The sequence below is a fragment of the Moschus berezovskii genome, chromosome 9, assembly GCF_049115385.1.
Source record: "Moschus berezovskii isolate FMDL1 chromosome 9, NW_MosBer_1.0, whole genome shotgun sequence".
NCBI classification, from domain to species: Eukaryota; Metazoa; Chordata; class Mammalia; order Artiodactyla; family Moschidae; genus Moschus; species Moschus berezovskii.
In genome coordinates, this window is record NC_142468.1 from 18,013,241 (window position 1) to 18,039,384 (window position 26,144).

Genomic DNA, 26,144 nt, shown 5'->3' on the forward strand with positions numbered 1-26,144 from the left:
TTCCCCCTGCTCAGGGTGCATAGTTCCTGGTTAACATAGAAATGCGGAGTGTCTTGGCTGAATCCTCACGCAGACAAGATCATTATGGTCCTGGTAGGTAGGGCAGGTATCTGAATGTAAGGTAACATCTCTTGCTATCTTACAGCTGTAAATGTGCTTCTTTTGCTCCTGGGTTGTTTTGTTGTCGTTGTTGTTGTTTTTCCCAAATTGAATTTTCTGTCTTTGCCAAATAATGTCAACTTTTCTGTTGTCCCATTGATTCTAATATCATCAAGTGTGGAGTTGCTCAAAAAGCCAAATAAAAACTTAAGACTTTATCTCAAAATTATTTTAAAACTACATGTTATTATTTCTAATTTTTTTTTTTCTACCAGTAGTTCCCAAAATTAGGTTTACTCTGTAGCTTTATTCTGGTTTAGCTTGGAGACCGAGTTTCTGACACCAGATTCTCAGATTCTCTTTCCACCTGTGCAAATCAGATCTCGGAGACAGAGTTTTGAGTGAAGTAAAAAAGAAGAGCTTTATTGCTTTGCCAGTCTAAGGGGGACACAGCAGGCTTATGCTCTTGAAACCATGTGTTCCATTGTGGGGCAGATAGTGACAAGTTTTATAGTAAAAGAGGATGTGATCAGCTTGTGGACATTCTTCTGATGGTTTGGTGGTGAGTTGGTAAGTAGGAGTCAACATCCGTCAGCCTCAAGTTTAACTGATCTGGCGTCTACATGCTGGTGGGCAGCATATCATAACTTCTCCCACCTGGAGGGAGTTTCAATATCTGCACAATAGCTCGACGATATCTTTGCGTGTATCCATTGATGGGAAACAAGACTTTGACCCAAGGCTGCTCCTGGCTGTTTAACCCCGGTCTCACATTCATTCACTCGCTTCCCTAATTAACTACTTCTTGAATCTGCCCCTTGAAACTCAGGGAATGTCAAGGAGGGTGAATGAAGGCTGTTTCTTATCATCAAAGAAATGGGGAACACAGAAAGGCCTTGTGCCCAGGAGCCTTATAGGGCCTGCACAGTATCATTTCTACTCGTAAGTCATCCTTGAAATTGCCTGATAGTACTGATGCTGTTCTATAAGTTGGAGAAGCTAGGTGAACCATTTCTGATCTTTGTTTTTACACAGCCTCTAGAATCTTGAATAAATATATTGTCATCCAAACTCTATCTGAAGGAGACTCATCACTATTTCTGAATATTATGGAGGATTAGTTAATTTCATCTTACTTTTTCATTGTTTTTTGTTGTTGCATGCATGCACAGTCTCATCACGTCCAGCTCTTTGCAACCCCAGGGACTACAGTCTGCCAGGCTCCTCTGTCCATGGGATTTTCCAGGCAAGAATATTGGAGCGGGTTGCCATTTCCTACTCCAGGGGATCCTCCAGACCCAGGGATTGAACCCATGTCTCCTGCATTTCATTGCATTGACAGGCAAATTCTTTACCACTGAGCCACCAGGGAAGCCATATGGTACAAATAAAAAATTTAATCTTACAAATTTTCAGGGTTTTTTTTAACATTCACTGTTTTATTTACATAGAAAATCTGTTGCCACAGATGATTATTATCTATTGACAATTTATTTGCAAAATGTTTAGTTTTTATTGTCCATTCTGAAAAACCATTACACAATACTTAAAGTCAGTTTTTTAAGAAAGGTTATATACCCAAATTTGAGGTCCACTTCTTTGCACTTTTCATTTGATGGGCCTGTCCAGTTTTCATTCGTTTAAGAAATGTTTACTGCTGCTGCAGCTGCTAAGTTGCTTCAGTCGTGTCCAACTCTGCGACCCCATAGACGGCAGCCCACCAGGCTCCCCTGTCCCTGGGGTTCTCCAGGCAAGAACACTGGAGTGGGTTGCCATTTCCTGCTCCAGTGCATGAAAGTGAAAAGTAAAAGTGAAGTTGCTCAGTCGTGTCCGACTCTTAGCGACCCCGTGGACTGCAGCCTACCAGGCTCCTCCACCCATGGGATTTTCCAGCCAAGAGAACTGGAGTGGGGTGCCATTGCCTTCTCCTAAGAAATGTTTAGTAAGTACCAACTGAATACCAGGCTCTGATAGCTCGAGAAGACAGGGCCCCAGCCTTCAAATGGCTTACAATCAGGTGTATAAGATGCTGACCTGATCATTGATCTCTGAGACTATGCAACCTCAATTGGAAGCTATGCATCTCCACCAAGCAGTGATGAATTAGGGGAGATGGTGTGAACTTTAAATGCTACAGCAGTTTGGAGGCATGAAAGACTGTCACAGGAAGTTTACAGGAGGAGGTAGGCTGAAATTAAAAGGGAAGACTTTCTGGGAAGGTGAAACAAATGAGCAGAATCAGTGTGTTTGAGACAGAGTGTAATTTAACCAGAGTAGTGGTTTCCACAGGATGGTCCATGCACCTGTAAGTGTCAGCATCATCTGGTAACTTGTTAGAAATGCACATTCTCAGCCCCTACTTGAGACCTACTGTGTTGAACTGGAAATCCTGACAGTGAAGCCTGCAATCAAGTTATATATTTTAACAAGCCCTGCAGGTGATTCTGATGCTTGCTTAGAGCAGCGTGTTCTTGTGTGAAAGTAGTGGGCATAAACTTTGGCAGAATAGCCTGGGACTTAGAAGGACTTAGAATGTTAGGCAAGAAGTTTTTTATCCTACAGAGCAAGGAGTCACCAACTTATAGCTTGAGGACTGGATTCGGCCCATAGATATGTTTCATTTTGCCTGCATGGTGTTTTGGTCTTTTTTAAATGGTATTAGTTGTCACTGGCATCTCACTCCAGTATTCTTACCTGGAGAATTCTGTGGACAGGAGCCTGGCGGGCTGCAGTCCATGGGGTCACAAGGAGTTGGACACTGAGCGACGAATACACACATTTAAAAACCAGATTCTACATAGAAATCTGTTCTCTTCCTTATCTTGGAAAATCAGAAGACCTGGCAACATACTAGGCCTGTATTTCATCATGGCAGCAATTTGTGGGAACAGCAAGTAACTTACCCTTTAGATGGGACATGTGCTTTCCAGTTTGCACAGTCCCTACCACTTCCTGTTGATTACAGACATCTTTACTCACTTATATTTTCTGCCTGGCCCCAGTAGGTATTTCAGTGTTTGAGTTTGTAACTTCTGTTATGGGCAGTGGAAAATTGAAAGTTTTTAGAAGGAAAGTGTTAGGACTTAGGGTTTCATCAATTCATTCAATAAACACTGATGAATTAAAAATGTATTACATGCCAGATTGTTCAGTGTTCAAAGGTGAATGAATCCCTACCATGATATAGTTACAGTCTAGTGGGAAAATGATGCAAATAACATTTTAGAAACAATCATGTATGGGTTTGAGAAGAGAGACTTTGGTGACTGGAAAACCAGCTAAGAGGCTATAGTGGTCTAAAGTCTGAAGTGATAAAGACCAGACTTTAGATAATCAGTAAGAGGCTAGGAGGGAAGAAAGAGAAAGAGATGGGAAAGATATTGCAAAGCAAAAATCATTAGTCCTTGATAAGAGATTGGGTGTGAGAGAGGAGAATGCAAAGATGATGAAAATTTTGCATCATAAATTAGGAAACTTGTGGTACCATTAACAGGAATAGGAAATTAGAGAATCCATTTAACCCTCTCTTAATTGGGCAGGGGCACTGAGGAATGGAGTTGTATGGAGATACCAGATGAGGTGTCTCTTGTTTTGAGTTCGGGTATTGGCATGTACACAATATGAGTGTTTTTAAAAAGAAAACGTAATAGAACTGTGGTTAGGATTGCATGCGTAGGGGTAGATGTCACTCATTCCATTCTGGGAAACCAAGAGACTATGTGGAGAAGTGTTAAAGTTGTAGGCAACAACCTATAAGAGGATCTTTATTAAAAATAATTGCTTTGGAGGCCCTATAGTTACAATTTATTACGTTGTTTTTATCTTCTCTTGAATATACAGTTTTCAGGTTTATGTTCATTGGTAAGTTTAACTTTGTATTTCTGAGAGACTAGAAGATACTATATAAACTTAAAATGCTTAAAGACATTTTCTGAGTATCAGAATTTAAGTCATAATTGGCTCATGAGGTAGTTCAAGGGTGAGGAGTGTCATAACTGTTGCTATGTTGAGATAATAGCCCAGGTCGTTCCTCTTATGAGCTTATTTGCAGTACTTTATTCCCTCTGCTTTTAAAGAATTTTTTTTACTGTGGTAAAATATATATAACATAAAAATTGTTGTTTTAACCATTCTAAGTGTGCAGATCAGTGGTGTAATTACTTTCACCACTGTTGTACAGTTATCACTATTAACTATTTACATTTTTCATCACCCCAGAAGAAACTCTGGACTTGTTAAGCAATAGCTCACATTCTCCTCTCACCACAACCCCTGGTAAACTCTAATCTACTTTCTGTTTCTACAGATTTGCTTTTTCTAGATAGTTCATGTAAGTGGAATTGTATTTTTGTGTGTCTCAGCATAACATTTTCAAGGTTCGTGTTGTAGCATGTATCAGAAAGTCTTTGCTTTTTATAGCTAAATAATATTCCATTGTATTTGTGTATGTGTCCTATTTTGTTTATCTGTGCATCTGTTAATGAACACTTGGGTTTTTTCCACTTCTGACCATTGTGAATAATGCTGCAGTGAACGTTGATGTAAAAATACTGTTTGAGTCCCTGTTTTCAGTCTTGTAGGTATGTACCTGTGACTGGGATTGACTAGGTCCCTTTTGACCACATATTCATTTGTAATAGAGTGCCACTCTCAGTCATATTGTGGAAGACACAACTGGTATTTGAGTTCTTCACAGCAAAAAAAAAAAAAAACTCACAAAGAGCATAAACTCAAAAATATATCTCTAGCTTTTACAGGAAGTGTAACATGCCTTCTCTTGTTATCGCTGATTTTGTAAACAAGTGGTTTTATTAGAGTGGCTACAGTTATAGTTTGAATGAAAAGAAATTTTAAGAGAAAGAGGCCAAGAGTACTAGATTACAAGTTAGGAGATTAGGTTGATGATCCACTTTCGAAAGCCTAAATAGATTGGAAATAGAAATACAGAAAGAGATAATTGCATCAAAAACAGGAGAAAGGAAAAAAAGGAAAAAGAACTTTGCTCTTATGAGTATCTGTATCCATCTTCTCCAGGTTGAAAAAGTGATACATTAGTTAAAGGAAACAAAGTGGAAAGCCCAGAAGGAAAAGAAAATATTGGTAAGTAATTTATATAAAGTAATACCCTCTTTTTCCATTGGTTAGATTTCTTTTTATCTGACCATGCTAGGTCTTCGTTGCTACATGCAGGCATTTTCTTTCTCTGCTTGCAGCAAGCGGGATCTTCTGTCTAGTTGTGGTGAGTGGGCTTCTCATTGTGGTGGCTTCTCTTGTGGAGCGCAAGCTGTGGGCTTCAGTAGTTGCAGCTCATGGACTCTAGAGCAAGGACTTGGTACATGGGTACATGGTACATGCAGTTGCCTCGAGTCATGAAGAGTATTCCAGGGATCAAACCCACACCCCCTGCCTTAGCAGGCAGATTTTCAACCACTGGACCAGGGAAGTCCCATAGGTCAGATTTCTGCTTTTTTATTCCTAGCTGAGAGCTCACAGTAAATGGGAAGAGATTAATGAGCCAGTAAAAACTGTCACAAATTCCACAATCCTTGTTGGAGAGGCCCTCATTTGTGTAAGTTGACATAAAAGTCTAGTAATTGTGACTCTTTGATTCATGTCCCACAAAAGAGTTTTCAAAATTAGATGGTAGCAGCTTACCGATGGAGGCAGGCACATGACAGCACTGATCAGTGATAATAGATAGCATGATATGGAGGAAAACTAGCTCATAAAGCATAGCAGTCTGGGACTATTTGTTGACAGAAGGGCAAACAGTCCTCTAGACCTATAGTCCCCAGAGGCATCCCAAGTTTACAGAAAAATGTAACTGATGGTCAAAATCATAACTCTGGACCATGAATAAAATATGTCACTTTAGGAACATTTTTACCAAACGCTATTAAAATAAAAATGTTGTGGTATTTAGAGAAGATGTATCATAAAGACATATTTGAGGAAATGTACATATGTGGAGCCCCTGTTCTTGGTTTTATTCATGAGATGTCATTGTAATATTTACCTTTCTCAAGTTGTTCATTTTGATTCAACATGTTTGAAGGAGTAGCTGTTTTTCACTTAATAACAAGAAAGGGAAATACGTTTTCACTTTTCACAGACTCCAATATAACCAGTGACAAATGGCACTGATCCTTGTAATTACTCTTCTGCAAATAAGTGCCTCCCACGGTGGATATGGGTTTGGAGGCAGAGATAGTTTATCACTGTAGATTTTCATTATATTTGCTTATTGGGGCAGTATTAATCCCCTCCTGATTAATAGTATCTTCTTACCTAAAGGTGTTTCTACTTATAATGAATGGGTGAAAAAAGGCCTTGTGACTTGTGAAGAAAGCAAGGCAGCAATAGCAAGAGCTCTCCCTGTACAGTGATTATTGTAGCTAAGTCAGGCCTGAGACAATGAAGAATGAGGTCATGCACTGCCTCATCTCATTTCAGTATTAGACTCAGATGTTTCATTGTACAGAGCTGCCCTTCTTGACACATGTCTAATAATGTTTTGATTAAAATGGAATGAAGTATAGAAAGAACTAATCTGTTCATAGGAAATAAGTTTATATTTATTGGTAACTACCAGTGCGTGAATTCTACTTCCTTTTCAGGAGAGTATTTGATCTTAGTGTTGGAGGGACTTTAAAAGAACTCTCATTCCACCAGCCTTCTGATCTGTGAATCCATCTGGACAATGTGATCAGATGTGGGTTGAGCCTTCGGGTCAGAATTCTCCTCTTCCCATCACATGAGACAGTGCATATTATTGGGAAATTCTTCTTACTGTTCAGTTGCTCCCCTTTAGTTTCCATGCTCACAGGTCTTATTATAGCTCCTTGGCAATGATCTAACAAAAGTTGTTTTTTTAATAAACCTTCTTTTATCTAGTTAATATTTAAAAAATGCTGGTTATAAAATTTTTCTGTGGTTTTCAAATCTATGCTAGTTGTCAGTCTTAACCTTTTCTACCAAATATGTCTTCAGTACCTACGTATTAATAACTAATGCTACCATTGTGTTAGGATTTTTTTCTCTGTTTAAGTTGCTATTCTGTTAGTATAATTATTTTCACTCTCTATTTTCCTTAATTCAGTATTTAATTTTTATTATTCAGTTATTAACTGATGTCTGCAATCTGAAATGTAGTGACTCTTTTCTTCCTACTTGTTTCTAAAATTATTTGACTTTTATTTGAAGTATTTAAATTTGTTTTCACTCTTAGGAACAAGCAGGACATTGTTTGAGTTGTGGTTTTTCTGACTTTAATTCTTTTCCTTAAGTAAAATATTGGAACTGTAACATAAATGGATGGCTTCAACTGGTGGGATATGATATTTTCAGAACAGTTAAAAGTCCATGACATTTTTAATTTTCAAGGGTTCATGTCATTGGAATAACATAGTTTCTAAAGCAAGAAGTATGTAAGTTGTGTTAATAGAAATATATATAAACTGTGAAAAAAAGCTGAACACAAAATATTATACAAATACTGGTTATAATTGGAAGTAGCCAGTCTCCAAGATGGCCTCCATTGATCCCCACTTATTTATATGTTTGTGTAGTTCCTTGCACATTGTATCAGCATTGCTCTGTTTGACCAATGAAATACAGGGAAGTGATAGTTTATGACCTGCAAGGTCATACAAAGTATTACTGCCTTTGCATTGCCCTTTCTTGGATTGCCCACTCTGGAGGAAGCCAGCCACCATATTATGAAGACATTTAAAGCCCTATGGAGAGTCCACGTGGGGAGCAACTGAGGCGTTTTTCTAACAGCCAAGAAATCAGCTTGCCAGCCACCAAGGTGGGTCCTCAGCCTTAGCCAAACCTTCAGATGAGTGCAGTCCCAGCCTGCATCTTGACTACAGTATCAGGAGAGACCCTGAGCCAGAACTATCCAATTACATCACTCCCAAATTCCTGACCTGCAGAAACGATGAGATAATAAATGTCTGTTATCATTCTAAGCAACTAAGTTTTGGAGTTGTTTGTTGTGCAGCAATAGATAACTAAGGTACAGTGTTCTAAAATACTTACTGGTTTTATATGTAGAAGAGAAGTTGGACAATGTAAACAGTGCTTACTATCATTTGTGCCAGGTTGCTTCAGTCATGTTTGACTCTGCAATCCCGTGGACTGTGGTCCACCAGGCTGCTCTGTCCATGGGATTCTCCAGGCAAGAATACTGGAGTGGGTTGCCATTTCCTTCCCCAGGGGATCTTCCTAACCCAGGGATCGAACCCATGTCTCTTGGGTCTCCAGCATTGGCAGGCAGGTTCTTTACCACTGCTGCTAAGTCACTTCAGTCGTGTCCGACTCTGTGTGATCCCATAGACGGAAGCCCACCAGGCTCCCCCTTCCCTGGGATTCTCCAGGCAAGAACACTGGAGTGGGTTGCCATTGCCTTCTCCAATGCATGAAAGTGAAAAGTGAAAGTGAAGTCGCTCAGTCGTGTCCGACCCTTAGGGACCCCGTGGACTGCAGCCTACCAGGCTCCTCCATCCATGGGATTTTCTAGGCAAGAGTACTGGAGTGGCTTGCCATTGCCTTCTCCGTCTTTACCACTAGTACCACCTTATAACAGTTTTAACAGTTGAATGTGTTTGGTTAAAGAAGTTCAGTTTAGCTATCGAACTTACAGATTCAGAAAAAGAAAATTATAGTTTCTCCTAACACAAATTGAAGGTATTCATTAATCATTATATTCCCTCTTAAATGTTTACTTATGAAAGTATTCTCCCTTTTTATGTCACTTTGTTATTACTGTGTCACTTCTTTTTTTATTTTTTAATTGGAGGATAATTGCTTTACAGTGTTGTGTTGGTTTCTGCGATACATCAGCTTAAGTCAGTTTTTTTATATATATATATATCCCCTCCCTCTTGTACTGCTCTCTCCCCTCCCATCCCATCCCTCTCGGTCATCACAGAGAGCATGGCTGGGCTCCCTGTATATATAGCAGCTTCCCACTAGTTAATCTGTTTTAGACATGATAGTGTTTATGTGTCAGTGCTGCTGCTGCTGCTGCGTCACTTCAGTCGTGTCCGACTCTCTGTGACCCCATAGACGGAAGCCCACTAAGCTCCCCCATCCCTGGGATTCTCCAGGCAAGAACACTGGAGTGGGTTGCCATTTCCTTTTCCAATGTGTGAAAGTGAAGTCGCTCAGTCGTGTCCGACCCTTAGCGACCCCACGGACTGCAGCCTACCAGGCTCCTCCGTCCATGGGATTTTCCAGGCAAGGGTACTGGAGTGGTTTGCCATTGCCTTCTCCGTCTAGGTGCTTGGGTTATATCAAAACAAACAAAAAAAAGATTTCTGCTCTTAAGGAGTTTATATCAGAGAAACACATATAGCAAGCATAGTAAATAAGCCATCTAGTGTGTTAGAATTGATGAGTGGTATGGAGAAAAAAAGTAAATCAGTGTAAGGAGGATTGAGAAAGGAGATGGAAGTAGGGGACACATGAGGGAGATAGTTATAGTAGTTGAGATAGATGTCTATAAGGAAACAGCATCTGAACAATAAGCTGATCAAGTGAATGTTTGGGAAAAGATGGTTCCAGAGAGTGGGGTCAGCTAGAGCAAGGCCCTAAGGCAGGAGCATGTGTGACATTTAAGCACAGAGGTCAGTGTGGGTGGCGCGAGTTAGATGAAAACCATTAGTGAGGTCAGAGGTAATGAAGTGGGAGGCAGAGCAGGTAGATCCATGAATCCTGTTTGGACCTTGCTACTCTGAGGGAAATGGGAAATGATTGCTGGACTTTGCAATAGAAAGGTGTGTTAAACCCTAGGGGAGTGAGGGTAAAAGCAGAGATCCAATAGGAGAATGTTAGAATAAATCACATGAAAGATGACGGTGGCTTGGGCCAAGACAGTGGTGGTGGAAGAGGTCAGAAACAGATTCTGGAAACATAATAAAGGTGGAGCAACAGGACACAAATCAGAGGTTCTTGGTCATACAGAGGAAAGAGACCAAGCTGCTGTAAGACTTTCACATCCTGGTGCCAGTCTAACTTCCAACTAATCTCTGACCATCCTTCTCGGCTCTGTGCTCTTCCCCACCGGACAGCTACCTTTCCCTAGTGCCATATCAGCTGACCCTTCCTGTGACCTAGCAGGTAACACTGGGCTCTAGAATTAGACCATCTGAGTTTGATTTCTGACCCTTTTAACTGCTGCGTGGTCTTAAATTACATAAGCCTCAGTTTTCTTATTTCTAAAATGGGGATGTTAATTATAAAATCTGCCTCACAGAGTGGTATTGTGAAATTAAATGAGATAACCCATGTGAAATACTTCACATAGTGCTTGGCGGATGTTAAGATCTCAATAAATGATAGCTGTTATTACCTCAGGTTGTTTTCCTTTGGCTAGTCTTTCAGTTCAGTTCAGTCGCTCAGTTGTGTCCAACTCTTTGCGACCCCATGAATCACAGCACACCAGGCCTCCCTGTCCATCACCAACTCCCGGAGCTCACTCAAACTCATGTCCATCGAGTCGGTGATGCCATCCAGCCATCTCATTCTCTGTCGTCCCTTTCTCCTCCCACCCCCAATCCTTCCCAGCATCAGAATCTTTTCCAGTGAGTCAACTTGTCGCATGAGGTGGCCAAAGTATTGGAGTTTCAGCTTTAGCATCAGTCCTTCCAATGAACACCCAGGATTGATCTCCTTTAGAATGGACTGGTTGGATCTCCTTGCAGTCCAAGGGACTCTCAAGAGTCTTCTCCAGCACCACAGTGCAAAAGCATCAATTCTTCGGCGATCAGCTTTCTTCACAGTCCAACTCTCACATCCATACATGATCACTCTGCATTAAATGCTAACCTCCCTGTAATCTCTTCCATTCTAATCTATTTTTTATTTTCATTTTGTTTCTCAACCTTTGACAAGAAATTCTTGAGGAAATTTAAAAATGAAATCAAACTATCCATAGTTCCCTTGCTGTTTTCATCTTTCTATAGTCCCTCTGCTCTTTGTCCACATGTCTCTCTTATTTATGTAGTTACTTCTGTTCACTTTTTGTAATCAGTTCAAATGTCATCTCATGATGCCTTTCCTAATCCTCTAGATTTAGTCATCTGTGCATTGGGCTCCTTTACCATTTTTATTATTCACTTTAAAAGATGTGGTTATTAGATAAGTGAGTGGAACCTACCAAGGCTCCCCACCCTGATTCTTACATGTACTGCCAGATTCATATTTGTGACACTCCCTTGCTCAGAATTTTCAGTGGCTTCACATCGCCTGCAAAGTAAAGTCTGAATTCCTTAGCTGAGCATTTGGTGTATTCTACTATCTGATCTCAGTTTGCCTTTCCAATTTTGTTTTCTACAACAGTCTGGTCTATTTACTATCCCTTGGGGTTCCTCCATCCTCTTTACATCCAGGTCTTGATTCATATTTTATTTTTTTCCTGAAAAGCACTCCTCCCATGTCCTAATTCCCCTCTTCATTACCCTTCTCAGAAGCTTCCCCTTTCACAAAGCTTTCTCTGACCATGCAGCTCGAAATAATCTCTCCCTGCTTTGAAATCTCAGAGCATAGAACTGTGCTGCTTGTCACATTTTAACTTCACAAAGGTAATTAAATTTTTCCTGTTTACTTTAGTCTCTTAAAGGACAGATCTAAGATGACTCATCTTTTCATGCTGTACTTGTAAGTAGCATTAGGCAACTGATCATTTCTGGAATGGCTGAATGAATACATATGTGAATAGACTTCCCAGAACAGCGCTCCTGTGGGCTGCTTTGGAGGGAATAGAGTTGGGGATGTGATACATAGCCATAGTAAGACACTGGGGAAAGTGGTGCTCCCTGCCCCAGTGCTCCTGTCTGTAGATACCATCAGCCCAATTGTCCCAGGTTCATTCAGAATGTATTTGCTGAAGTCTGACATGTTCCAGGCTCAGTAGTTGGCTTTAGGAGTACGAAAGCTATTTCTTTCCTTCCCCTATACACCCTTCAAATAGCAAGGTGTTCTGGGGCTTTGGCCCTTGGTATTGGATCTGTAAGTCCTAAGTTATATCCTCAAATGAGGCATTGCTCACTGTGCTGAAATCTGTCCCAGACTTACCCAGTTAGACCCACTTTGGTTTTATTTTACCTAACTTATATTCTAGGTGTTTGGGCTAATTCATTCCAATCAGCTTATTGTTTCAAAATTTCTTCAGTTACATTTTAAGCTTGCTTTATGTTCAATTTTTACTTTGTTACAGTCAACTTTGCTGTGGAACTCAGAAGAATTGGCAGTGGGAGCTTTTACATTTCGGTGTTTTCAGACTTTTCGGTAGACCTTCCTAATCACCTCTCTCATTCCATTATTTTACACTGTTGGGAAATACTGTTAGTCAGTAGTGATATTTGCTTAAGGAGGGACTAGAAAGACATTAATAGCAGTCAGGTGTCACCAGGGAACTGTTTAAGGAAAACAAGGCCACTCGTTTGGAAATCTGATCTGATACCTCCAGAACAATTCTTTCTCACGCCTGTCCTCTATTCTGTTACACTTCTGCATTCCAGACATACTGAACTTGTAGTAGTTGAAGTTCTCAGAATTCTCCTGTGTCACTTCACATGGTAATTCCTGCCTCTGATTCAGGACCGAGCTTATACCTCTCATCTCTTAAAAAGCTTCCTACTGCCTTCCCACTTCCATCCTTCTTCTATGATGAGTTACCTGTCCCTTATATCCACTCCTGCCATATGCACAGAACTATACCTGTACATAGTTCTGTCAGAGAACTTCCACGGTATAGTACAGTTATTGGTTTATCTGTCTGTTTCTTCTAGTAAGCTGAAATCTTCCCCAGGAGCTGGGTCTGTATATGAATTGTCTTTTGTATTTAGACTTAAATTGAAGAAAGTGGGGAAAACCACTAGACCATGCAAGTATGACCTAAATCAAATCCCTTATGATTATACAGTGGAAGTGAGAAATTGATTTAAGGGACTAGATCTGATAGAGTATGAACTATGGACCGAGGTTCTTGACATTGTACAGGAGACAGGGACCAAGACCATCCCCAAGAAAAAGAAATGCAAAAAAGCAAAACGGCTGTCTGAGGAGGCCTTGCAAATAGCTGTGAAAAGAAGAGCGACAAAAAGCAAAGGAGAAAAGGAAAGATAACCCATTTGAATGCAGAGTTCCAAAGAATAGCAAGGAGAGATAAGAAAGCCTTCCTCAGTGATCAGTGCAAAGAAATAGAGGAAAACAACAGAATAGGAAAGACTATAGAGATGTCTTCAAGAAAATTAGAGATACCAAGGGAACATTTCATGCAAAGATGGGCTCAATAAAGGACAGAAATGGTAGGGACCTAACAGAAGCAGAAGGGATTAAGAAGAGGTGGCAAGAATACACAGAAGAACTGTAAAAAAAAGATCTTCACGACCCAGATAATCACGATGGTGTCATCACTCACCTAGAACCAGACATCCTGGAATGTGAAGTCAAGTGGGCCTTAGGAAGCATCACTACGAACAAAGCTAGTGGAGGTGATGGAATTCTAGTTGAGCTCTTTCAAATCCTAAAAGATGATGCTGTGAAAGTGCCGCACTCAATATGTCAGCAAATTTGGAAAACTTAGCAATGGCCACAGGACTGGAAAAGGTCAGTTTTCATTCCAATCCCAAAGAAAGGCAATGCCAAAGAATGCTCAAACTACTGCATAATTTCACTTATCTCACATGCTAGTAAAGTAATGCTGAAAATTCTCCCAGCCAGGCTTCAGGAATACATGAACCATGAACTTCCAGATATTCAAGCTGGTATTTAAAAAGACAGAGGAACCAGAGATCAAATTGCCAACATTTGCTGGATCATGGAAAAAGCAAGAGAATTCCAGAAAAACATCTTTTTCTGCTTCATTGACTATGCCAAAGCCTTTGACTGTGTGGATCACAATAAACTGTGGAAAATTCTGAAAGAGATGGGAATACCAGACCACCTGACCTGCCTCTTGAGAAACCTATATGCAGGTCAGGAAGCAACAGTTAGAACTGGACATGGAACAACAGACTGGTCCCAAATAGGAAAAGGAGTACGTCAAGGCTGTATATTGTCACCCTGCTTATTTAACTTATATGCAGAGTACGTAATGAGAAACACTGGGCTGGATGAAGCACAGGCTGGAATCAAGATTGCTGGGAGAAATATCAATAACCTCAGATAGCCTGGCAACACCACCCTTATGGCAGAAAGTGAAGAGGAACTAAAAAGCCTCTTAGTGAAAGAGGAGAGTAGAAAAGTTGGTTTAAAGCTCAACGTTCAGAAAACTAAGATCATGGCATCTGGTCCCATCACTTCATGGCAAATAGATTGGGAAACAGTGGAAACAGTGGCAGACTTTATTTCTGGGGGCTCCAAAATCACTGCAGATGGTAATTGCAGTCATGAAATTAAAAGACGCTTACTCCTTGGAAGGAAAGTTATGACCAGCCTAGATAGCATATTAAAAAGCAGAGACATTACTTTGCCAACCAAGGTCCGTCTAGTCAAGGCTATGGTTTTTCCCATGGTCATGTATGGATGTGAGAGTTGGACTGTGAAGAAAGCTGATGGCCGAGGAATTGATGCTTTTGAACTGTGGTGTTGGAGAAGACTCTTGAGAGTCCCTTGGACTGCAAGGAGATCCAACCAGTCCATTCTAAAGGAGATTAATCCTGGGTGTCCATTGGAAGAACTGATGCTGAAGCCGAAACTCCAATACTTTGGCCACCTCATGCGAAGAGCTGACTCACTTGAAAAGACCCTGATGTTGGGAAAGATTGAAGGCAGGTGGAGAAGGGGACGACAGAGCATGAGATGGTTAGATGGCATCACCGACTGAATGGACATGAGTTTGAGTAAACTCCGGGAGTTGGTGATGGACGTGGAGGACTGGTGTGCTGAGGTTCATGGGGTCACAAAGAGTCGGATATGATTGAGCAACTGAACTGAACTTTGTATCTAGAAGCTGGCACAGTGTCTGGTATATATTAGACACTCAGTGATGCTTATAAATTAGACAATCCAATGCTAGTCTCCTAAGTTCATCACAGAGATGGAAACTTGAGGAGTGCTATTCACTTCTCTACTATTGGGATGATATTGTAAAAACATGAATTAGTAGGGGATAGGTAATATTCTTACAAGGCTACATATTTTGTAAATTTAGCATAACTAAATAATGTTGTAAAAACATAAATTTTGATCTCCTGTGTAAAAACAACACAGAATTCAGTTCCTTGGCAACTTAAGCCCTATAAGCAGTAATTCTGCCAGTTGGCACTTAGCTATCATAAAAGTAGATGAATCAGACGATCATGTATACTCAGAATAAAGGTGGATAAGGGAGGAGTGAAGAATAAAGAAGGGAGTGAGTTAGCAAAATGCCACATGGTTGCAAACTAGCACAAAGGTGAAAGTGATTCAGATGAAACTAGCTAGAGTCAAAAAGGCTGAAATAGGGGCAAAGAGCAAAAGGCAATCAACAGTGAAAGCAAGGAATCCCAGGGACTGGGCAGACACGAGCAGGTGAGTACCCAGTGTGGGGGCCCAGGTCCTGTGGGATTGTGGTCTCTGAAGCTCTGGGAGACATGGAAGAAGGGAATCCAGAGTGTGATGCTCCAGGGAGGCTGAGTTGAGGGAGACTGGTGTTTACTACAGAGACAAAGATGCACTGAAAAGACCTTCGAAAGAGATGGGCATAGTGACTGACCCTAGCTGGCACCAGAGTCTCAAAAGAATTGAAGAGAGGGCTTTGTTGGGGGTGAATAAGGAGATAGCAGGAGAGGTTGAGAAGACTAATTCTGAAGGAGTGAAGTTAAATACACTGATGTATTCTCTCCAGTCTACGTACATTATTTTGAGTAGCATATAAAACTTGTTATATAATTGACACATTTGGAGAAACCATCCATCCTGGAAGTTTGGAATCATGATTTTCCAGTGGGTGGATAATGAATCTCCTTTAGGAAATAAGTCACTTGTTATATATTCTTATTAAATGGATGAGATCCAGTCCTTGAATCACTGGATCCGTATTCATCCCTTCAGAGAATATATTCAGTACCTACTATGTGGCAGTATCATTCCAGTGCCAGGAACACATCCGTGAACAGACAAAATTATCTGCCTATGTATAGCTCATGAAGGACAGGGGGAATCAGGAGCAGGGAGTATGAGAAGCAACCCCAGAAGTAGTAAATTATATAGTGTGTTAGAAGACGAGGAGTGCTGCGGAGAAAAATAAACAGGGAAGGAAGGTATTGATAGAAGATGCATGTGACCAGGTGGGTTGCGATTTTAAATACAGTAGACAAGGAAGGGCTCTCTGAGAAGGTGACACCTGAGCAGAGACCAGCAGTGAGTGAGCAAGCCTGTAGGCTGGTGTCCTGTGAAATAGGGTGCCTTTCTGCGTGCTCTAAGCTGTTTGTTGTAAGCCTTTCTAAAGCCAACCTTAAAGTAGCTAATCTTAAAGAAAAGTGAGATTTGAAGTGGTGTTAGAAGGTAAATGCTGAGAGCAGATGGTGCAGTTTGTGTTCATCCTTTGCTTTCTCTAAAATCTACTGTTTACTTCTACACTGAACACCTGGTATGACGCTACAGTTTTCACTTTGTGAAAAGGGATATCTGGTATCCTTTTTTTTCCCCTTAATTTCTTTTGGAAGAAAAACAAAGGTTTGCTTAATGGAAATAGAAGCTGGAGAGTTGTTTGTTTTTTCCCAGAAACCACAATAATAGAAAAAAATATGAGTGAGCCCTGAAGAAGCTGCTGTGCAGTCAGTCACAGTGGTGGAAGCGGGCTGGTGTCTGGAGAGCCCCTAAATACACTTCCGGAGAGTGTGGAATGTGGTCTGGGCTTTGGACAGGGCCACAGTCTGTTAACACTCAGAATCTGAAAGGTTGTTTTTGTCTTTAGTTCTTCTGGTTGATCTACACGACCAGCCTGGCTGCTGCAAAGGAAAAATCCACCAGAGGGAGTGATTGAAGATGTGAGTATGAATCTTGCCCGGCAGCTGACCTGTTGCAGTGGTTGATTTTCTGAGACGAGTTTCATTTGAGATTCTAAGCTTTGCTTTCCTTAGCCAATAGCTTTCATTCTTCACTGCAGGATAGAAGTTCAGTCTTGAAGAGTGTTCAAACTGGTAATTCTCACACTGTCTTTGAGGTGCTTCAGAACAACTCCATCTACTTCAAATAGCTTTATTCCAAATGCAGTTAACTTGAATTTGCTTTATTTTATGTAGTATGTTACCTAGGGAGGGAGAGAGACATTTTGATAAAACGCATCCTGGCAGATCAACAAATCTGAGAATGATAAACAGTCCTCATCTGTACTCCAAGCATACTGAGTATTCTATTGAGATTCAAGGACGGGGGAATGAGGACTTTGGAGTTAGATCTTGTTTAACTAGTAACCATGACTTACATAAGAAGTTCAGAGGTGAAAGGTGAATCAGAAGACCCAGAACTGTTTTGAGCAAAGTACATAAGAGGCAACTAAGGAAGCCTGAAATGTTGGAGGATATAGATGTGACCTTCCTCAGTAATACCAGGAGAAAACGCACCCTATGCAGGAGACATTTTTCCATGTAACCTTACTCTAGTTTTTCTGCATCATTTGTATCTAAAATCCAAAGTAAATAATGCTGAGCACTTATAAGTTTTTTGTCTTTGTTATAAGCACATTAAGAAATACAGGCAGTAACTGGCCATAACGCATCACTTTATGACTCAGCAGGTCATTGAGCCTTTCTGTCTTTATTTGCCCTTCTGCTCTTAAGTGCTTATGGAGATAGCATGGCCTGAAACCTGTGAAGCATGTTTTAAAAACCATAATGGTCTATTTAAGTGTTTTTGAATTAAGTTGATTTATTTCCTGAACGCAGCGCCTTAGACCGCTCGGCCATCCTGACTGATTTATTTCCTTAAAATGTGGTTGAATGTGCAAGCCAATTCAATATTGGTCACATGTGGCCTGATTTTTAAAGGCTGTGAACACCCCCAATGCCCCCAGGGACTTTGTAACTTTTTTGGTAACTTTATAACTTTAATTCAGAAATTGAAGCTTCTATTTATCAATCAAAAAGAATAAAGAGGGAATTCTTTGGCGTCCACTGGTTAAGACTCCACACTTCCACTGCAGGGGACACCTGGTTGGGGAACTAAGATCCTGCAAGGCACATGGTTCATGATCTAAAGACGAAATTGTCAAAATGGAAAGAAAAAAATAAGATGCAACATTAGGAGCAGGATGACAGAGAGAGCCTTTGAGTATGTGTGATCCATCCTACTATTAAAAACAGGGCAAGGGATGCAGGTTTGATCCCTGGTCAAGGAACTAAGATTTTTTATGGCCAAAAAATAGAGGGGGAAAAAAAGAGCATGGGGAAATATATTTTAAATCCCAGTTTCCTCTTGCAACCAGATACCCTTCCGAAAAGGTGCTCAGAGCCTCTGTCACCCTAGTCTGGCTTGTTATGCAGGTGTTTGGGAACAGAAGGACCAGCTTGGGGAAAGGGGTGGGATTTCTGTAATGGGTGTTTCATCTTTTACAAATGTAAACAAAGAGGCCGGTTGGCCTAACCTTGCATGTCTTTGTCCTGGAAGCCACTGCAGGTGTGTTAGCAGCATCGCTTCTGTGACAGAAGCCTCGCTGCGTCTTGGAGGAGAATGGCCGTTTCCCAGGGGGCAGCCTTTCTCATGCTGGCAGCGTCCTGTGTCTGCAGCACTGCCTTCCACAGAGAGCAGCAGACTTGGTTTGAGGGGGTCTTCCTGTCTTCCATGTGCCCTGTCAATGTCAGCGCCGGCACCCTGTATGGAATTATGTTTGATGCAGGGAGCACTGGAACACGAATTCATGTTTACACATTTGTGCAGAAAGTACCAGGTGAGTACAACTGGTACCCTCACCAGCACATTTAAATCCACACTTTAGCATCTCCTCCTTATAGAAACAGATGTGCTGAGAGTGTGTGATGTCAGTTACAGAATCTTACAGTCACTAAATGTCTTTCTTCAGATAAAACTTTGGACTATAACTGAACACATATGGTTTAATTTGGTGTAAAATTAAAAGCGATTAGGACTGCCTGTAGTCTGAACCCATGTGTCTAAGAAGTGTAGTTATAATTTGTCTTTACTTTTCTCCAAAGGTGAATTAATACTCCAGGGTTCAGAATATTGAGAGTGGTCTTGAGAAGAAAACCACTACCACCCTTGAAAAAGGGAATGAGGGGACCCCGAAGATGAACGTTTTCTGAATAGTCAGTCTTCTCAGGTTACACATAGAGTCTAGGGAAAGGAGTAAAAGTGAGGTGCCCACCAGGGAAATGGTAGTGGGACCCTCGGTGATTACTTTCATCCTCTCTCCCCCTACCCAATACTCCTTCAAGCCATTCCTCGCAGGTGGGATGACTTGGATTCGCGGGGGGAAATAACAGGTTAGTATGATACAGAGCGCAGGATCAGGAAGAGTCTGACTGTTGATAACCGGCCATCTCTCTTCTGTTTTGCTCGTGGACAACATAGGACAGCTTCCAGTTCTGGAAGGGGAAATTTTTGATTCTGTGAAGCCAGGACTTTCTGCTTTTGTAGATCAACCTAAGCAGGTGAGTTTTTTACAACAGATGTTTAGATTCTCAAATGCCTTGATAGCTTGACCACACCACTGCTGTTAAATATTTTATGCTGTTCACTGCTGATATTGAGGTCATGTGTGAGATCAGTTTTCTGTCCTCAGCTAATCTCCTGGATAACAGTAATTGTATACCCTGGGTTCACCAGGGCTTGGGGGAAGGAGGTGTGTAAATAGCTTGTCACCACGCTGGGAGAGCACCATCTTTCAGGAGATTGTGCTATTTGTATTAACTGTTTAAGATTTTTATTTGAAGCCATCAACTGCATTAATTAATGTAGATGCAGAAAATGGTTGTGAAGTTCTATAAAGTAGAAGGTATACACATGGCAATTGAGGTGAACTCCATTTCAGAGTGCCCTTATACAGCACAGAACCATGGTTATATTCTAGAAATTGGGCAAAACCTTTGACAAAAAGTCTTCAGTAATAGAAGATGAATGTAGAGTTCTGTCATAGCTGTATTTCACATGTGATTTCTCAGAGCATACAACACCGCATGTGTCAGGGGCCACACTGATATAAAATAGAATAAGGCAGAATGTTGAACTCTGGTAGCATATATTAAAGATATTGTTCAGTGTCACAAGTGTAATCATTAACCAGAGGAAAACCTGATGCTAAAAATGGCTTGAACTTGAAGAACCAAGAGGATGTTTATTTTCTCAGTTTGCTGTTATGAAATGGCAAATGTGCTATATAAAACTAGGAGCTGTTGAAAATAATTGCATCATTAGAAATTGATTTGACATTTGGAGAGTAAAACTGTGTTGTGGTTATAATGTTTAAGAGGCAGTGTGTTGTCAGAACAGATGCTTACTCAGAAAAACAATGGATTTAAAATAATGGATTCTAACTTATCGTAATTTGAACATGTGTACCATGCATGTAGGTGCTGGTAATGCAAAAATGAACCTGATGTGTCCTGTCCTGCCAGGACTCGTAAACAGTGTAGCATAATGGCAGCTGCAGCTAGCGTTTGTGTGGCAGCTCTGCTTTTTTTTTTAAATTGTTTTAACTGTAACATTTATTTATTATTTTTGGCTGAGCTAGGTCTTGTGGTGGCACGCAGGTTTTCTCTAGTTGAAGCAAGCAGGGGGCTACACTCCAGATGCAGACCTCTCATTGGAGTGGCTTCTCTTGTTGCAGAGCACAGGCTCTAGAGCGTGTGGGCTTCAGTAGTTCTGGCGCATGGGCTTTGCCCCACAGCAGGTGGGGTCTTCCCGGACCAGGGATCAAACTCATGTCCCCTGCATTGGCAGGAGGATTCTTAACCATCGGACCAGCAGGGAAGTCCAGTCTGCCTCATCTAATGCACACAGCAGTTTTATGTGACCGTTATCTCCATCTCACAGCTGAGAACACAAACCCCAGGAGGGCCACAGGACTAGCAAGCAAGCCATCTAACTCCAAGCCTTGTTTCTTTCACTATACCAACTTTCTGGCCTGACGCTACTTTTTAAAAATGTTTTTATTAATGAATGAATATGAAATTCTTTAATATCAGATACCATTTTTCTTCTCTTCCGTTTTTGGCTGTGCTGTGCTGCTTGCAGGATCTCAGTTCCCTGACTGGGGATTGAAATTGGGCCACAGCAGTGACAGTGCCAAATCCTAACCAATCGGCCATCAGGAAACTGCCTGCCCCCATGTAGCTAATTTTTATATGAGACACAAAAGAACAATTAAAATGACCACACTATAAAAGAATCATTTTTATTAGGGCTTAATCAAAATGAAATGGCTTCTCCTCCTTCAAAGAAGCCCATTTCTCAGGGTCTCTGTTCTTCAGAGTGGAAAAGGCTGATGGGAGCCCTCGGCCCCCTCGCTCCTGGTACTGTCCCAGAGCATGCCGAGGGAGCAGACATGCTCCACTAAATGCACTGTTCACATGATACATGAATCGTGTCTTTTAAAGGGTGCTGAGACTGTTCAAGAACTCTTAGAGGTGGCCAAAGACTCAATCCCTTCAAGTCACTGGAAGAGAACGCCAGTGGTCCTGAAGGCAACAGCCGGGCTACGCTTACTGCCAGAAGAGAAAGCTGAGGCACTGCTCTTCGAGGTAGATTGTTGTTTTGTTTGCTTGTTTTTACAAGAAACCAGTGATGGCTTACCTAGTTTCTTAGGGAAAAGGAATGAGTTCTGTTAAAACTTTATCCGGGGAAAATGAAGAGTGTGGTTTTCTAAGTATTATATATTCGGAATCTGTTCTATTGCGTTAGGGAATCTAGATTGCTTTCCTTTTTTTGCTAGGTAAAAGAGATCTTCAAGAAATCACCTTTCCTGGTACCAGATGACAGTGTTAGCATCATGGATGGATCCTATGAAGGTGGGCGAGGTATTGATGTATGGTGGGGGAGAGGGCCAAGGTTAATAAATATCTGATTAAAGGCACTGGGGAGACGGGTAGGGGTGCTGAAGAAAAAGGAACAAAAAAGCAAGGAGGAAGGGGAGAGCAGGAAATGGAAAGATGGGGAGCAGGAAATTGTGTGCTTTAGACACGAAATTTAGAGATAAAAAGAACAAAGGTTGGGCCCAGGAAGAGTGGAAAAAATGCTCTGGATGTAATCTTGTCTTTCTCTCCTTTTTTAGGCATATTAGCTTGGGTTACTGTGAATTTTCTGACAGGTAACACATTCTCACATTTATCTAAGAACTTAACTGGGTTTCACACATGGTAGGGAACAAATATCAATACCTTTTTTCTTCATATTGTTCTTTCTTTTGTTAAAAAAAAAAGGAGGATGGGGAGGAAAGACAGGAAGTTAATGTTTATTACCTGCCTTCAGGACCTCAGCTGCAGCAAGAGTCCTTCCTGGTTAGCCTTTGCTTGCAGCCTTAGGTGCTGGGGAGCAGTGGAGTGTTTACAGAATGCCTCCAGTATATGCCAGTAGGAGAGAAATTGCAGACAGAGGGGTGTTGGGCTATCCAGGAAGCACAAGATGTTCAGAGCTGACTGTCATTCACAGGTCAGCTGCACGGCCACAACCAGGAGACTGTGGGGACCCTGGACCTGGGAGGGGCCTCCACCCAAATCACGTTCCTGCCTCAATTCGAGGTGAGTCATATACATACAAGGGTCTGGTTACCATTCCACTTGGCAGACATATCATGGTGCTGAGAAAGGGCCCCATTTCAGACAGAGGCTCCACCATGAGCAGGCTGAGTAGTGTCAGTTAATGACTGACTGAACTTGTTTTCACTGTTCAGAGTCCCTTTGATTCTTCAAGCCTTGTGAGATGAGCAGTGTAATCTGTCTTCTTCATCTCTGATTTTAGAGGGGAGGAGAGGGAGGGAATACTGAGGATAACATCTTCAGACGACTGTGGATCCTGAATAGTCTTTTTGCTTTTTCTGTTTTGCAGAAAACCCTGGAAAAAACCCCTAGGGGCTACCTCACTTCCTTTGAGATGTTTAACAGCACTTATAAGCTCTATACACATAGGTGAGGGAGAGGGACATGGAGCAATAATATTTTGCCTTGTATGATTCTCCTAACTTTTCAAAGCATTTTCACATCTTGTTGCACCTGACCAGCCTTTCAAAATCTTTGCTAGTCCCCGAAGGCGTTAACTGAAACCCAAGCCACTTACCAAAGCCCAGGGGACCCAAGATTCTCTATTCTTGGCCTAAAAACATGTAATAGTAATAAAATAAAAAATAATATAAGGCTTTTAAAAATAATATAAAGAGTAAAAGAGAAGTAATATAAAAGTGAAAGTAATATAAGTCAAGCTTTCTCTAGAGACAGAACACTCAGAGAAGGTTCAGCCAAAGCTTTGTGTCAGCTTCTTTTAAACTGACCTCAGATGCTCAAAATCCAGCCTAGAATTTCATCACAGTTGGGCTAGAAGCTAAGATAATGAGAGCTTTTCTGCAGATGGTTCCCAGGGTGGGAGCCTAGGAAGTGTCACTATCTCTGGCCTTTAAATCATGGAAAGTTCTTACTGCAGAGCCTTGATCTGAACTGTGCAGGAATTACTGCATGTTGTCCGCATGAGATGAATAGGTCACAGAGAACAAGGTTTTCCTCCCTCCAAAGGGAGATGGAGAAACCATATTACTTTTGGAAGAAGGATCTTTCTAAGCTGGAGAATTCAGGACCTGCATGAAATTAGTCAATCCTGTATTTTACAGTTACTTGGGATTTGGATTGAAAGCTGCAAGACTAGCAACCCTGGGAGCCCTGGAGACGGAAGGTTCGTCTGGGTGCCTGTACTGGTCGGGGTGTGGTGATAGCAACACCAGTATTCAGCTTGCCTTTTCCCTACCTTGGCAGTGATTCTGTGGCAGAAGGGGTTATGCTGAAGTAGGAGACATATGTTGTATAATGGACATAATAATGGCAAATTCCCTTTCTACTTTATGAGTTCAGATATTTTTATAGATATATATTAGCCATTTCCAGCATGAAGTCTGTTGGTATAGAGGGTCTGTGACCAGAAGGCTGAAGCATCTGCAGAAATTAAGACTCAAGGAGTAAATTTGGCAGGAGCTCGCTCAGGCCCTTAAGTTTTATGTGGGAGGTGCAGGCACCAGTCCACTTACCAGATAGAATAACCGAACAGCTCCATTCCTTTCTTCATAGGCAGAAAAGGGGTCAAAAGTTCAGCTTTTGGGGTCAGGCAGAACCAGGTTCAGTACCAATCTTGTGATTTGGGGCCAGTTAACTAAACTTCTTGTGCCCCTTTTCTTCACCTTAAAAGAGATTTTGCATTTAATTCAATTTGTATGGCATGTGGTTCACAGTAAGCTGTTATTGTGATGACGATTTGACATTTCAGAGTTAACATTTTCAGGTGTATTAAGTCTTACAACAACCAATGAGAAGAGTAGACCAATATTTTTTTCCCTTTTTTTAGAAATGAGGGAACTTTATTCCATTATCGGTTTTAGATTTAATATATGATGAAAGCCAACGACCCCTCTGCCAAATAGACATAAGCATGAAAATTTGCCTGGAGTTTCAGGGGGTTCACCAAGCCCATCTGTGAACCCCGAGTAAGAATTCATATCATAGGATGCAGTCATGGAACTAATTCCGTATGATTTTAAGGCTCAGCCACTTTGATAATAGCTTTTAACCTTACTGACTTCTTGTTTGCCTTTCTCTCTCTCTCTCACACCCTTGCCTCTTACTTTGTGGTCTGGTTTCTTCCAGGAATTGATGGACACACTTTCCGAAGTGCCTGTCTGCCGAGATGGTTGGAAGCAGAATGGATCTTTGGGGGCGTGAAATACCAGTATGGTGGCAATCAAGAAGGCAAGTGGTATATTTTCCACTGGTTGAAATTACGTTTATAATAGAAGTCTGGGAAAGTCCCATGGGAAACTTCTTCCGGTGCTCAAGAGAAGAGAAGCTTGTCTTTTGCAGGAGCTAATTCCAAGGAGATGCTGGTGTGCCTCCAGGAGTAGTGTATCATGACAGTGAACACGGCAGCTGTCACTCTCTGGGCAGCTCTTTCCCTGCCCAAGTGTGTGGCTCCATTAGAAACCTCTTCTCAGCTGGCATCTAACGCATTAAGGGTCTCGGCCCTCAGCAGGGTGAAACTGTCTCAGATTCAATTAATGTTTAGCTGTTTCAGTTAGAGAATTGAGATGATAAAACAGTAATTGATCTTAGGTATTGGAAAAGGCATAGACATTCAACTCAAGGGAGCAACCTAATTTTTCCAGTGAAGGAAGCAGGTGAGCCTGTGCATACTTATCATAACTACCGTGAAACACAGTGCTGGGTGGCAGCTCAAGGTGGGCCGTGGCTTCTTTGGTGAACACAGCATAGGGAGGGAGCCTCTGTGGAGAAGCAGGTACCGGTTCTCCAGAGGGATGAAGCCACAGAAGTTTGCTCTTCTTTGTCTGTGAGTGCTTTGTCCCAAGCCTCAGCTCGCCTCCGTCCTCCTCCTGCTCCTCCCTCAGCAGCTTGCCTCTCACTTGCTCACCCTGCCCCTATGCGCCTTTGCCCCACAGGAGAGGTGGGCTTTGAGCCCTGCTATGCGGAAGTGCTGAGGGTGGTGCAAGGAAAACTGCATCAACCAGATGAGGTCCAGAGAGGCTCCTTCTACGCTTTCTCTTACTACTATGACCGAGCCGTGGACACAGACATGATTGGTAAGTTCACGCCGGGTGTCAGTGCAGCGGGGAACTGGACAAGGCTGTGGTGGGGAAGGGAAGGGACAAGGGAGTATTTGCAATGCTTTGTTGAGCTGGTCACCCTGCTTTTCTCCCAAGTCACTCAAGTGGGAGAGTATGGTTTAGAATCTTTTGGGGCTAGGTGGCCTAAACAAGTATACTTGAAGTATATACTAAATAAGTATACATGAAGTCTTTTTTTTTACATCTTTATGGAGGTATAATTGACATAAAATAAAACGCACATATTTCAAGTATATGATTGGGTAAGTTTTGACACGTGTAAACA

General features: G+C 41.5%; 1 protein-coding gene across 5 annotated transcripts in view; it reads left to right on the forward strand.

Annotated features, from left to right (window-relative positions):
* ENTPD5 (ectonucleoside triphosphate diphosphohydrolase 5) overlaps positions 1-26,144 on the forward strand; it is a 35,895-nt gene that overhangs the window by 2,215 nt on the left and 7,536 nt on the right. For 2 of the 5 annotated variants that reach the window (XM_055435781.2, XM_055435784.2), the window contains exons 2-14: positions 15-93; positions 5,134-5,199; positions 17,009-17,081; positions 18,700-18,979; positions 19,621-19,700; positions 21,645-21,788; positions 21,980-22,055; positions 22,319-22,354; positions 22,696-22,784; positions 23,092-23,171; positions 23,864-23,925; positions 24,888-24,989; positions 25,694-25,834. In XM_055435781.2, the coding sequence (XP_055291756.2) occupies positions 18,763-18,979; positions 19,621-19,700; positions 21,645-21,788; positions 21,980-22,055; positions 22,319-22,354; positions 22,696-22,784; positions 23,092-23,171; positions 23,864-23,925; positions 24,888-24,989; positions 25,694-25,834 (1,027 nt within the window). In that variant the 5' untranslated portion in view covers positions 15-93; positions 5,134-5,199; positions 17,009-17,081; positions 18,700-18,762. Of the gene's footprint in view, positions 1-14; positions 94-5,133; positions 5,200-7,799; positions 7,910-17,008; positions 17,082-18,699; positions 18,980-19,620; positions 19,701-21,644; positions 21,789-21,979; positions 22,056-22,318; positions 22,355-22,695; positions 22,785-23,091; positions 23,172-23,863; positions 23,926-24,887; positions 24,990-25,693; positions 25,835-26,144 lie in introns of all 5 variants that reach the window. The other 3 variants (XM_055435782.2, XM_055435783.2, XM_055435785.2) reach the window with 3 other exon arrangements.